The sequence below is a fragment of the Artemia franciscana genome, chromosome 5 (assembly GCF_032884065.1).
Source record: "Artemia franciscana chromosome 5, ASM3288406v1, whole genome shotgun sequence".
NCBI classification, from domain to species: domain Eukaryota; kingdom Metazoa; phylum Arthropoda; class Branchiopoda; order Anostraca; family Artemiidae; genus Artemia; species Artemia franciscana.
In genome coordinates this window covers 32,967,582-32,982,311 of record NC_088867.1, presented here as the reverse complement: position 1 = coordinate 32,982,311, position 14,730 = coordinate 32,967,582, and the positions used below count along the sequence as shown (strand labels likewise).

Sequence of the window (14,730 nt, the reverse complement as noted above, 5' to 3'; positions counted from 1 at the left end):
AATCTTTCGAACTATGTGGTCCAAGGGGAAAATTGAATCTACTCACGGTGGTACAGTGAGATAAATCAAAAGACAGTATATTTGCCTAGACTATCAAAATAACTTACCTTTAATATAAGAGGAAGGGATACTATAACTTATCTGATTAAAACTTGAAATTAAGACGACCAGCTTAATTTCAACCTACTCAAACCACCTGATGTTAACGTCGATTATCTTAACAGGTTGCTCGCTTGGATTGTCCAAAGCCTTCCGGCATTATCTTATCAATTACCGGCTGATTCAATTACCCCTTTTTTCCCTGTTATTTCCCCTGTGGATATTGATAAAAGAATCAGAAAACTAAGATAAAAAGTGTTTTTCCTTTTCAATGAGATTACCCAGTCTGGGCCATTTTCACAAATATGAAAACAGGGTTTCATAAACCCCTAGACGGAAAGCCAAGCCTGGTTTTGATGGTGTTCGTCCCATCTTCCTCATTTGCATTTTCTGAAAATTATACGAAGTTTCGTTGCTGATTAGCCAAAGGCAAAAATAATTCCTTTTACGGACCTGGGGCAATTCGGGAACCTCAAATCCACTTCCTTGTTTCTCTTATCAACTCCATTGGGAAACTTCATGAAAAGCCTAATACCTGGCTCTGTTTAAATTCTATTATCTCCAAAAAGCATTTAACCTTGTTAATCACAATGCTCTAGTTCAGAAACTAGTCACTGAATTCAAAAGTAACCTTTTCCTGGTGAAATTGGTTGCCTATTTCCTATCAAATGGATCACAAATAGTTAAGTACCAGAATCATTATCCTAATCCCCTCCTTGTTCACAATGGAGTACACCAAGGTATTCTCCTTGGTCCTCTTTTAATTCAGTTATAAAGTCCTGTTAAGGAATTTCCCAACAGAGGGAAATTTGTTGATAGCCTTATGGTCGCTATAACCTACTATAAAAATTTAATCAGTAACCCTATGTGTATACTCAATGACATTAGACATGATGCCTTGGAATTTCTCACGAGAGTAAACACATCTAAATCCACAATAGCAATTTTGTTCTCCTAAACCCCACCCCTTTTTCGTAACCATATCTCTCCTGAAATTTCTGCGTCCTTCTTGAAATTACTTGGTGTCACAATTTCTTCAAACTTAAGTTTGGATATTCGTAGTAATAGTATTATTTGCAAAGCTAAAGTATCTATCTCCTTTCTTAAACTCCTGAATAAATTTTGCGTCCCCGCTTCCTATTCTTTAAGTTTTTATACCTCCTTTGTCAATCTGGATCCGGCATGTGCCTTTCTTGTTTGTACCCTGGCATTTCGCGGGGAGAGCTGAATAAAATTGAATCCATCGAAAAAAGAACCTTGCGAATAATTTTCAAAAAAGAAGTTCCATGCTCTTTTCTTCTAAAAAGCTAAGCTAGAAATATTTGAGTGCAGGAGACTTGAGTTGTTTCTCCGTTAAAAAAAAAATCCAATACCAACCCCCCGCACCGAATATATTTTCCCTTACCCAGACACTCCCCACCCAGACTTCGCGCACTTCGGATTGTCTCCCAGCCGCTTCCATCTTATCCCCCATTCGCTGTTTGACTTCAAAATGCTGAAAAACTTTTGTACCTTATATTACAGATTTAACATCAGTTAATTTGATGTTTTTGATTTGCACTTGTTCGCTTTTCTCCTCCTTTCTATGCTTTTATCGACCCTTTTAATTTATTAGTTTTATTTTATATATTTTATTTTCGTTTTACAGGGATGACCCGTAAATGTATGTATGTATACACATGTGTTTTCCATTTGTTATTGGTTTGTTTCTTTTTTTTCTTATGACAGTTTTGACAAAATCATAGCACACTCGTTGTCAGTTCAGTGTGTTTGATTGTTTAAACCATTTTTATTTTTGTTTTTTTACTCCATTTGCAAATTTGGCACAGCTGGGCTTGTGATAATCATTTTTTGAAATAAATCTTATCTGATCTTACGGCTAGGGGGGTCGATTTAAAATTTGTAGGAAGTGTGTTTTCGGGAAGGGACTAGATAACTGCAAATATAATGGCTTGAAGAAAAGATTAAAGATGCATATACATTTTTGTCTCCTATTGACTCCTCCGAAACGACTGCAATTCTTCTTCAAAGATTGAAACTTATACTCCTAAGCTATTAGGTCAAGGGAAGCCTTTTGCACAGCAATAAATGTGAAAAATTTCTTGCCCGAGAAAGGGCCCAAAACTTGTTTTTCGATTATCTAAGAACTATAGCACTTTTATTTATCCCAGTTACTAAACTTCAAATGTTTTTATCATCCAGGCCAAAAGATTGAAAGGTTTGAGCAGAAAAACGGAGTTTTAATTTTTTTCTCTCCAATCAGCTTCCAATTGGCAGTGTTTTTTTTCATAAGTTTCGACTTTAATAACTTTAAATTTTAGTAACCTGTCTTAACTTTGAAATAGGCCCTGGTAGACCTGAATGAAAATAGAATATTTGAAGATTGGTTGCATCGATTTGTGACGCCTGAAATTGGTCCAACAATTTTTTTGTCTTATAAATTAGCTAATACTTACAGGACAGGTAGGTAGAGAAAAGAAACCTCAAAGGCAGTAAAAATATTGCCTAAGGGTAATTAAGATAAAAGTTTTTTGAAAAAAAAAATGTTTGATCGATTTATTACGCCAAAAATTAGCCTTAATATTGTTTTGTCGATGGAATAGCTACTTACTGGACTGTACAAATCTTAAAAGATCAAGAAATATTTTGAAGAAAAAAAAACAGCATGAAACTTTCAGGGTAAGTAGACCGTGCCAAGCGGACCGTGAGAAAAGCAAACTTTGGAAGAAAAGCATGGTTAGCGCAGAAAATTCAATTGAAAAAATACTCACCTACTTTAAAGTTTCTGTCCACATAGACCCTTCATTTAAAATTTCAGGAATATGGGAATCTCAATTAAGATAAAAAAAAAAGTTCAGGAAATAAATCTGTTATTTTTAATAAAATAACCTTACCGTGCATTTATTTAGAAAAACGGACAATTGCAAAGAAATATAAAATAAAAAGATTTCTTTTAATAAAATTGTGGATTAAGACCTGTGTATATTCCAAGGTATGTACACGATGGAGTCAAGATTCTCCAGCCTTGTAGAAGGCTGAAAATTACGCAACTATTCAATTCGTATGGATAATAATGTCACTTTTCATCCACCCAAAACCTATTAGTAAAATTATTATCAACTGTTTATTACACAAAACTATTGTTAACCGAAAACTTTGACTGAAGATTCAAATTTTGTCTAACATTATATTGCAAACACTACTACTACTACCTGCTCACTGCTGCACCAAGCCATCTGAGCCCAACACATCTGCACACGGCACTCCTCCGCTGAAATCTATTCAAAGTTTCACCCTTTACCCCTCCCAAGAAGTCCCAGTCTCCTTTAAATTCATCCTTATGGTCCCTTCTTACTCCTTTCGGAGACGATCTGCTTTTTTTCTGCCCCAGATGGATAGCCAAAAGAGCAATGGTAATCTTTGGTAATCTTTCACCCTTCATCCGTAAAACGTTTACTAGTTATCCCTACCTTTATTTCCTTATAGCCCTACAAAATTGAATATTACCATATTTTTCTCACAATTTGCTGTCTAACATACGGTCTGTCAAACGGGTCCCTAAAACCATCCGTAGAAAGAGGCTTTGGGAGAAATTTAACAGATATGTCTTCTGTTGCGTCCAAGCTTTAAAACTACTTGACCATCGTCATTACCGCAGCTTTCAATATTCTAGTCTTTGTTCGAAGAATTTCTTCTTGTTCTTGCAAACTTTTTTCAACTAAAAGAAAGAAAACACACTGAGCCTTGGCTATTCTACTTTTTGCGTCTTCGGGGCATCCACCATCTTTTCTATCTAGGTAAGTGACGCTATCCAATTGATCGATCCTCACGTTACCCAACATTACCTCTCCATCTTCATGTATTTCCATTCTAAGTTACTTAGTCTTTTTAGCATTAGTTTTAAGACTATTCTTGTAAAATATCGATTCGTCATAAAAAACTACGTCGGTGACAACCGAGTTTGCGGAGGTTCATAAAAGCTGCTTTAAACTCATATACAGGCAGGTTGGTCAGTTTGGAGACATTTAATTTTGTGATGAATGTTGAAATATATACCGGCAATTTTGAGAATTTCAAAACCAAGGTGCACGTTTTTGGCCAATTTGTAGAAACTGATTGGGCGTTTCGTCTCAGTAGTGGTGAAACTTGCTAGAATGGGGAAATTGTATAAGGTATTAGTCGTTTCTAATGCATTAATTAATCGGCTCAAAATATGGCAGTTGGCAATATTTTTCAGTGCGACTGCTTTACTGTACGCAGAGAGCACGATTTATGAATGTTTTGACTGGTTGGTCCGCGCGTCATTCTTGGATCGCAACCATATTCGACTGCTATGTGTTTCAAGGAGCTATTGCGATGGATCGCTTGTTCCAATTAAGTGCGAACGGAAGGATTGTATTGCTGCCTTTGACCAGAATGGCATCGGTCGCAAAGGAGCGACCGATGTTATCATTCTTTTTTGAGAAATATTGTCAAATTTTCCCTGATTTCGAGTCTAATCCTAATTTTAATTTCATTTCTCTACTTGATATAATTTTTGATTGCGATACGATTCCAAGAATACTTATGCCAGTTTTGTTTTTTTTTTTTTTCTTTCTTTTTGATTTACAGGATTGGTAATAATTACAAGTCTTAAGTAGTCACATTTATTTTCAAATTTGGTATTAGAATTAATTCTGATACAATAGCTGACTATCAATCATTTGCTTTTTCCGAATTGCAGGGTTAAAAAACATACTCCAAAGTTAGTCACATATCAGGAAGTTGACGGTCATTTTTATCATTTATGCTCATTTTTTTTGCTCATTTTATCATCGTTTGGTTTTTCAGTGATCTTAGTTGCTTCTTGTGCTGAAATGGGATATAGTTCCTGGTTATTTTACCAATTTATATTTTTTCGGCTTTTATTGTGGTCAACCACTGTAATTGATTTTAAGTATAATTGGATCATGGTTGCAGTGGCAGCTACAACCTAGTAAAGAGTAAACCGTGCTCCATAGCAACCAAAAGTTTGAAAACGTGTTAAAAAAGCTTTTAGTGAGAAAAAATGGTTCTTTGTAGCTGATTCAGCAATGGTAACTATTATTTTGATTAATCTTAATAGTAAAGTTATTTTGAAAATATATTTGTAGGAATTTTAAAGAGAGGCTGAAACCCTTATAAAATGGCTTAGGAGAAAAACCAAGAGTACACCATTGGAATTGCTGTTGTTGAAAACCATGTACAGGAAACTTACATTCGCCATTTTGAACAAAAATGAAAATAACTTTTTTACATGGGTAGCACTGAGGTGTCCTCTTTTTTCTTATGTTTTTCTTCGTCTCTAGGGAAGCACTTGAACACCATAGAGAGCTGTTTAAAGGCTCATCTAAAAGAAAAATTTTTGTATCTAATAATTTTTTATAAATTTGACTTGATAACACCGTCGTAAAGTTCAACATGGTACCTGGAAATCACCCTTTGGGTACCATATCCGGAATGAAAAGGTTGGTAAAAAAAAATGAAAAGAGTACTATGATAATCTCCATGGTTTAAAACCCTCATTCTAAGGTTTATAATACCTCCTCTTTAAAATTTTCTCCTCCCAGTCCCTCTTAATATTATTCACAAATCGTCTACTGAATAGTATAACTAGAAGGCTAATGTAACATGATGAAGAGCTGTTTAAGGCTCATTTAAAATCTAATTTGTAGATATAATGTGTACATCTATTTTTTGTACCTAAGTCGATTTTTACAAACTCGACTTGGAAACGCCATGGTAAAGTGCCATATAACATCAAAAACGTGCACTTTGGGTTTTTGGAAGAACTAACGCTTTACTGAAAACTGAGCTTTCTTGAGTGTTTTAGAGATCTAAAATCGTGTCGTATAATTTATTTATTTCACGACAGGTAAAAGATTATTGAGAGCTTTATGAATTATTCTTTTATTTTCTGGAGGCCAATTTGGAAATTTTCTGTTTCAATTTATGTTTTCTAGCGTCGGTTTTGTGCTTTCAGTAAAGCTCCTGTTTTTCAAAACTCTACAAATGTAGGGAAATATCATGAGCCAGTTAGTTTGACAGATTTCAAAAATATTTTGCATAAACCGCAAAGCAGTAATTTTCGTTCATCTCCTTACTTTCATCTGAAAAATTCTGTATTTTTTTAAAATAATTGTATTCTAAACCAAAGTTAAAATGCCATCGGTGGTGGGGCAACTTTCCCTTCAAGGACCAACGATTTGTAAAATAGTCCATAAAATTTTATTCTCTAGTCTTAGAGCTAGATATTCTGAAACATCGCCTATAACAGTCGCTGCTGATCTCCAACTACCTTCCATTAATAGATACGACTGTAGATATGAATTTGTATTTTAAGCATAAACTTCTCCAAATTCCCTGCAGGGCGTGCTGGCAAGCCTTGGAGATTTCTTCAAGCCTTTGACACATCTGGGATATACAAACCTTGAGCATACCTCTAATGTATGTTTTGCAATTTTCTTTATAGAGAACAACTTCGTTCGGTCATACTGGCAGACGAAACTGGCAACGGACTGAAAGTTTTTAATAATAAATGGATATAAGTAGATTTCTAATTGATCAAAATCGTTACCATGATGGCAAACGTTGTCTATCAGTCTCGTTTGCGTAATCTTCAGGTATTACTATTTTGGCCATCTATCTTAAATCTGAAACATCGATTTCTAACCTGAGAACATATGTTTTAAATATCAACCAATAGTACTGTGGAATAAGGATTGTACTCGAGGAAGTATTTTTTATCAACTGTCAGTGGGGCTTTGATTAGAGGCGGAAATACCCCTTTCCCTTTTAGTAAATTGTATCAGTGATAGACGTCTGTGATTGGCGGAAAATCAAAGACCATCCACGTCAGTACGTAAGTGCACTAGTCCTAAACCGCGATGCTGGGGGGCTACGTTTTAAAAATGACCGTAATGCGTGTGGACTATGTCTGTCATTCTGGTTACAGCAGAGAAGTGTCAGCTTGATGTTGGTATTTCGTGGAAAGAAACAAAGGAATTGAGAAAATTGACAAAAAAAAGTTCCTACAAGGATAATTATTCCGTGGTTAGAGTAATGTTTAGTTTTGCCGTTTAGAAATTGCTGATTTTTCCATTTTAGTTGATGAGTGCCATTGAAGTATTGAAAAAACAAGTAACTGAAAAAGGGCAAGAAATAAATGAGTACAAAGAGGAGCACAAAATCAAGATCAAAGGTATTGATGATATACCAAAGGAAAAGAAAGAATCCCCTCAAGCGACTCAAGGTGTTTTGGTACAATCCAAGTCCTAACTGCAAATTTTGTACTTTCTTTTTGTATAAATTCGTGTTTGCACGTTAAGGAGTTTGATTTTTTTTTCTTTAGATGGCTTAGGATACTTTTGGATTCCCATTAGAATCGCTCGTAATAGACAAACAAATTTACCAGTAAACGTAACCTGAGTATGGCAATGCCTCTCCGTATTCCGCTTACTCTTGACAATGAGCCAAATTAAAAATTCTAAGGATTGCCATTCACATTTCTATAAGAAGCATTGTTTGAATTTCCTTTTACAATATTATTGTCTCTCTTGTGTCATAACTTAAATGTTGTTTGGAACACGTTGCTTAGTGTGATCATACTTGTTTGGCTAATAGATACTGGATATAAAGTTTCAAGGAAAGGGCAGTAGGGTTTTAGGAAGGGAAGTGGAGGCATATGTCTGACTTTGCGCTTCTGTTAGTAATCAAGAAATGCTGATAATCATACGTCTTTGGTCCTTAGTTTGTAAATATGAACGGGCATTTCATTCAGTGAATAGAAAAGCTCTAATGAGGGTATTACCCTTTTGTAGTTTACCAAATAAATACCTTAAAGTGACTGTCTACGAGGAAAATATTTTTGCGGTAAAACTTGGAAGCAATAATAGCAGCGGATTTGTGGTGAAATCTGGAGTTAACTAGATTTGTGTTTTATCCTAGTTTATGTGACTTTTCGTCAAGGAAGGAAAGACTATAATAAAACTTGGAAATAAATAAGAAGGCAAAACTACCCTTCCTACACTTACGTTATGCATATGAAATGGTCGTACTAGGTAACGATTTTAGAGAAATGTATTTTTGGAGGCCGCAAGCGTTCTGAGTGTAAGAACAGGATTTAAAATCGACGGCAAAAAGAAAGAAATTAAAAATTAACGAGGATGAAGAGATCATTTTAGCTACCAAGGAAATTGACCAAGAGAAGGGCTTCACATACTAGGGACGAATATCAGTAATCAGGGTGAATGAGTAAGGATAGGAATAGTAGAAAATTCAAGGCGCAAGGTCGCAGTTGAAAAAGTCTGGTAGAAATCAGAGGTAAGTCTTGAAGCTGAGGCTAGGGTAATAGGAACCACAGTAATAATAGCTGTAGAGTATTGCCCTTAAAAATGAATATTTTGAAAGGCCAAGGAACGTGTGCTAGGTGTAATCATAGCTGAATATGACCAACAGACATAATTTTGACAGCAAGAATGGATTGGAATGGATAGTTGTCTGGAATAGTTTGCATGAGGGAATACGACGGCTTGCGCAATGTAGAATTGTCGGCACAGTTACCTGTTCCATCAACCTGATAATATGAAATTGCTTCCTCGGCTTCTATTTCAGTTAAAACTGTGAAACCAACTTAAGCACCATAATGAAAATAAGTACCTTTTTATGTAAGGGCTACCCGCTGATATACTTTCAGGTTTCAACTCTTCGTGTATTCTGTCGAGAAAATTTTTAAAATCGATTCTCTCGCTATTAAATAAAAACAAAGGTCAAGCAAAAATCGGGACCTTTTGGGATGTAAAGTTAGGGTGTCCTACTAATTCCTTTACCCGGGGAATTTCCAGTGGCCATTCCACAGCTGACTAATTCCAATACCCCAGGAAAGCAAGTAAAATAATATAGAAGATACATAGTATCTTTATGCGCATAGGGCATCTGGGACTACAAGAACGTATGTAGAAGTTTGAAACTTCCCCTCCCCTCCTCCCGAAATAAAATCATCATCCATGGTGTGCTTTGAAACCCAAAGAGGTAATACAAATGGTTAAAAAAAGGAACAAATCTTCTGGGAGGTATCATTTCCACAATTTTTATCTAAAACAGCAGTCTAGATGCCGAAGTATTTTTTAGCTATTAATGGCCGTCTATTTATAACTTTGTATACCATTTTCATTACTGAATCCTACCGCCATGATTTGTCATATTATTTATAAATTAATTCATTTCTAGCTGAAACCAGTGTTATATTGTTCCCAAAAAACTCCGATTGTTAGTTATTCTCCGTTGCTGTGGTTTTCAAAAAGAATTCAGAATTCAAGAAGCTTTCAAAAAGAATATAAAAAACCTGTTTTTATGCTAATTATGGTTGTCAGTTGCTCTCCAGATTTTCTTTTTTCCTTTTTTTGATGGTTTTGGCTTAGTTGTATTTTGTGTACGTGTGCTTATTCTTTTCTGCTTGCGGAGATGTAAAATTATCACGTCAATCAAGGATTTTAACAGTTGTATAAATCTGTACGTGTTCTCTCTTTTTTTCTTTTTTCTTTTTTTGCTTTTGTTCATTTACGCTGAAATGTTTTGTTTATTTCACCATGTGCTAAATGGCTAAAATCTTTTTCATACATTTTGTTCCTCAGCTTTTTTTGTCGAAGAAATCAAATTAAACTGAAGTAGGGGCCAGCCCATAAGCTATCGTTTAATGTTGTACAAAAACAGCCAAAATCAGCACAATTTTTAAGAAAACAGCTGTTTCTGGTGGTTCCGATAAGAAAGTATGGGAGGTAGCAAAATTTCTTTAAAAACAATAGTCCAGATAAAATGAGAATTTGGCAATAAAATAATAATGTTGTAATCGAAGTAGAGCAGATAGGAATGACACCTATGTGTTCATGCAAAATAGCACGTTGCTTTCTGAAAAGAAAAGTCAATTTGTACATGCTATCGATTGAGGCACATTTTTGTCGGCAATCCATTTTGTTGTCTCTAGGTCAACTTTGGTATTAAATGGCAAACTGTGTTTTCTGGCCACATCAGGTCGAACACAGAGCTATATGCCTGCTAATTATATTCTATTTCTTAGTATTTGGGTAAAGAGAGGGTTGATCGTGAAAACGTTTGTACTGCCCGTCGATAAGAAAGTGAAAATTTTGACCGGGCTCCAAATGAGGTATGCTTATCTTTATTTTATTAAGCTTTATTTTTATTTTACTTACTACTACTATTACTGCAGCAACAAGCCGCTTGAGGCCACACAGCTACGCACGCTCCTCCTCCAACCCAATATATTCAACGCCTCCCTCTTTACACCCTCCCAGGGAGTTCCCATTTCCTTTAAATCTTTACTTGTTACACCCTTCCACCCCTGACGAGGACGACCTGCTTTCCGTTTAGTCCTAGAAGGTTGACCGAAAAGAACAATCTTCGGTAATCTGTCATCCTTCATCCGCATAACGTGGCCTAGCCATCTCAACCTTTCTTTCATTATAGCCCTAGAAAGTCGGATTGAACTACATTTTCCGTACAGCCTACTGTTTGAAATACGGTCAGTCAGCCGGGTACCCAGAGTAATCCGTAGGCAATTACTCTGGAAAACATCTAGTAAATTTTCACTCGCTTTTCGGAGAGCCCATGCTTCAGAGCCATATTTGACCACCGTCCTCATTATAGCTTCCAATATTCTAATCTTGGTTTGCACACATATCTTCTTATTCTTATAAACTTTTTTAACTATGAAAAAACACCTGAACCTTGGCTATTCGACTAAGTCTTCTTAACATTAATTTTCAAACCTACTCTAGCACCCTGAACTCGCAAAACCTCTGAAATTTCATTCAATTTGCTCACACTTTCATTTAATATGATTAAAAATCATCAGCATAATCTAAGTCCAGGAGAGTTTTTCCTCCCCATTTGATTCCGGGGTCTCCCATTGCTTTTTCTGTGCTCCTTAAGACAAAGTCCATCAAAATAATCCATAAAAAGGGGAATATAACACAACACTGTTTAACTCCTGATTTAATACGAAAACAGCTGCTAACCTCATTTATTCTCGTACATAACACTAATCACTTTAGTGTATTTGTCTTGTATACTACATAAGGATAAGACCTCTGCTAAAGCTCTTCTATCAACAGAATCGAAGGCTTGCTCAAAATCTATAAAACTAAGGACCAAAGGTGTTTGACAGCTAAAGCACTTCTCAATTACTAACCTAAGAATGAAAATTTAGTCGACACATCCTTTACCTAATCTAAAACCACACTGTTCTTCTCTTAAAACTTTGTCTACAGTATCTCTCAGTCTAAAAAGTATGATATTACTAAGTAATTTGCTACCTGCAGAGACCAGACTAATGCCGCGATAATATCACTGCTCACTTAGAATAGCTCACTCAAAAAATCACTTAGGTTTTTTATTTTGTAGTTATCCAAATTATACTATTATAGTTTAATTGAAATGTAACACGAAAAGATTCTTTTAATAAAACTGTGGACTAAATATTAGCCTAAAGGATGTCTACACGACGAATGAAAATTGATATTAATAATGGTTAGCTTCTAGGTACTTACCCCCCCCCCCTGTGGAAAATAGCGCCTGGACCACCCCTCCCCTCTTCCGTGTGGAAAAAAGAGTTTTCCGAATTTTATAATTTTATTTGAGTTGTGTTTTTTTTTAGCTAAGAAAATCTAAGGAAAGTAAAAAAAGAGGAATTTACACACCATAAGTATCTTAAAAACCTAGAAAAAAAAAATCGCTAATCGATTTTGTTAAAAGGACTTCTATATAAATTTCTGGGATTTTTGGCAGTAGCGGGTGCCAAAAAAGAAAAGAAGAACAAAAATTGTAGGCGAAAAATCATCAAAATTAAGCAAAAAACATATGGCACCGTAAAGTTTAAGGAGGATTAGCTTTTCTTTAAAAGAATTTGGGAACCTTTTCCTTTGGGAACCAATACATTATTCTTGTTCAATTATTACGGACGATAGCGTTGTCTAATTTTACGAGCTAGTTTTCTCATCTTCCAAATGTAGAATTACCACAAATCACCATTAACAAATAAATGAAACCCAAAACGAACAGAAGTTGCAATAGATAGCCTAGTCAAACTCAAAACCTTCAAAAATTAAAGGGAGTGGGTTCACAACCTCTATGTCTTTTCAAGAACAGACCATAATTTGCACTATATTAAAAAAGAAAATAATCGGGGATTGTCAGTTTAATATACATAATCTTCTATTTAGTCCTCAAAGTCTTAATACTTCTTCATTTATTATAAGTAAAATAAGAGAGAACATTTAAAATGTAAGCAGTACACAAATGTAAACAGTACAACAGTATACAGTACACAGCAGTACAAGATTTAAAGTTTACAAAAGTGAACACAGTTTTTGATGGTGATTTGTGGTAGTTTTACGCTTTGAAAATTATTTGAATTTATTTCTACTCATTTTTGGATTAACGTAGCTCTTTACTTGTCTTTAACAAACTTGTTTTGTTAAAATTCTTTTTTTTAATGAAAAAGATTCCAATTCCCCCCAGACAATTCCATTCTAGCTGAGAATTATACCAAGAAAATTTCTTGTGGACGATCTCGAGTGAGAAGTTTTTCTTAGCGCACTTTCATTTGAAACAGACTTTAATTTCTGATTGTTTTAAAAATAATCCCTCTTCCGTGGAAGTTTTCCAGCAAAAAACATCCTCCCACCCATCTATTTAATTGACAGTTGCTCCAGCAGAATTTTCCTCTGGAAAATATATCACATGAAAAATCCCCCCCCCACGCAGAGAAAGACCTGTATGTTTCCAACCCAGTAAAAGCTTCCCCTGGACGATTTCCCTTAACATCTCCACATCTAAAATTGAATCGCTAAGACAAATAAAAATAGTTTTTATAGAAATTCTAGCAAATTCCCCGCAGTGTAAAATTTTCTCCTGGAAAGTTCAGCCCCAAGAAACTTCCTGTGGAAAATCCCATAGCTGAAAATTTACTCCCCCCCCCCCTCCGCCCGGAAAATTGTCTGTATACTTCCCAATAACAAATTCTATACATAAATAATGGACAAACTTCATGACTTTCAGATCTTTTTCCCAAGGGCTGGGGGGGGGGGTCATGTTATCCCCATTAATAACAATCCATCTGCCTATTCACCAAAATTATATTGCAACATTTTTGTTAAACATTTTATTGTAAAAATAACTATTGTTGTTCGAAAAATTTGAATATTCTGATTTTGTCCTAAATTTCAGGTAGGCTACAATCCAACATCTTATTTCTGAAGTAGAAAAGTGAAATCCATTTTAAAGTACTGCTAATATTAACCAATACTATAGCTATATCATACAAAATCGAAATGTAACTATTTAAAAAGTATTACAGATCGCGTAATGGGAAAATACCCCCCTCGGAAAATATCGCCCCTGGCGTTTATACCCCAGAAAATATCCCCCTCCCGCTGGAGATTCCCATGGGCTTTTCCCCAATTTGCAAGGATTGAAAATTCCAGTACTTGTGTATTATATGCCACTCAATTTTACTATGTGTAAAACTTGAGGACAACGCAGTTTCTTCATTAGTTTCTTCGTTACTTTAGAAACAAATTTCGGCTGTATATTTCCACATTAGGGAGGGGGGGGCAAAATTTAGTGGGTCCGCATCGAAAATGTGTTAGGTACAATGATTTTGCATATTATGAAGCAAGAATTATTTTCTGACTTCATAATGTCCAAATACTTTCCCTCCTCTAATGTGCAAATATATAGCCCAAAGTATATATTTCCCATCTATTCTGTCACTTGTCTCACGCTAAGATTAAAGAAACGAACGAAAAACCGGTTCGTTTTCGAGTTTTACACAGCGGAAACTGGCGTATAGTGGCGTATAACACACAAGACCCAAAATTCCTTCCCCCTTCGGAAAAAAAACTCAAATTAACTCCTCAAATTTGGAAAGCCTTATTTTCCACGGAGGGGACGGGGTATTTTCCATGGAGGGGCGAATATTTTCCACGGAGGGGGATATGTTCCGGAGGGGGGATTAATGCCTAGGGTATTTTCCACGGGGAGTATTTTCCAGGAAGAGCAGTATTTTCGGGGAGGGGGAGGGGTTAGGGGTAAACATCAAGAATCGAAAAAACACGGAATAATTGTTGTCATTCTAGATTTTAATGTCGCTTTTTGATTTTGTTTGAAATAAAACATTTCTTAATTTAATTTCATTTTTAATAGTGTCGCAAATTCAAACTGTAAGGGTTAATTCGTCCCTGATCATTAGCATTCTATGCAAGAACAAAGGTTGACAGATATTATTCTAATTCTGGGGTGTATATGATAAATACCGTAGCGTTTTACAAATGAAAAGAAAATCAGCACGAATAAAAATTTCTCCGTTATCAGAAACTCATATTTAAAAAAGTGTCCTGAGACGTGTTATGGAAAAGCTTACTTTATATACACAAAAATCATAAAAGATAAGCTTATTATCACTGTATCGCCTATTTACGCTGTTTTTGTGTGATTATTACCCTTTCACTTCTTAGAATCCTTCAGCATAGTGTTCAAGGGATGCATAAAACCCCGTGGTGAAACCGGTTGAAAGACTAGCAGCATATCCAGCACCTT

The 14,730-nt window shown here is 35.4% G+C and overlaps 2 protein-coding genes across 3 annotated transcripts in view; both read left to right on the top strand.

Moving 5' to 3' along the window:
- LOC136027292 (prefoldin subunit 2-like) overlaps positions 1-7,444 on the top strand; it is a 50,304-nt gene extending 42,860 nt beyond the window's left edge. For both annotated transcript variants that reach the window (XM_065704392.1, XM_065704394.1), the window contains exon 4: positions 7,225-7,444. In XM_065704392.1, the coding sequence (XP_065560464.1) occupies positions 7,225-7,395 (171 nt within the window). In that variant the 3' untranslated portion in view covers positions 7,396-7,444. The remainder of the gene's footprint in view (positions 1-7,224) is intronic.
- A 2,703-nt stretch (positions 7,445-10,147) lies between these two features.
- The window catches only part of LOC136027291 (neprilysin-like), a 79,408-nt gene continuing 74,825 nt past the window's right edge, over positions 10,148-14,730 (top strand). The window contains exon 1 of the mRNA XM_065704389.1: positions 10,148-10,279. Within this exon, the coding sequence (XP_065560461.1) occupies positions 10,164-10,279 (116 nt within the window). The 5' untranslated portion in view covers positions 10,148-10,163. The remainder of the gene's footprint in view (positions 10,280-14,730) is intronic.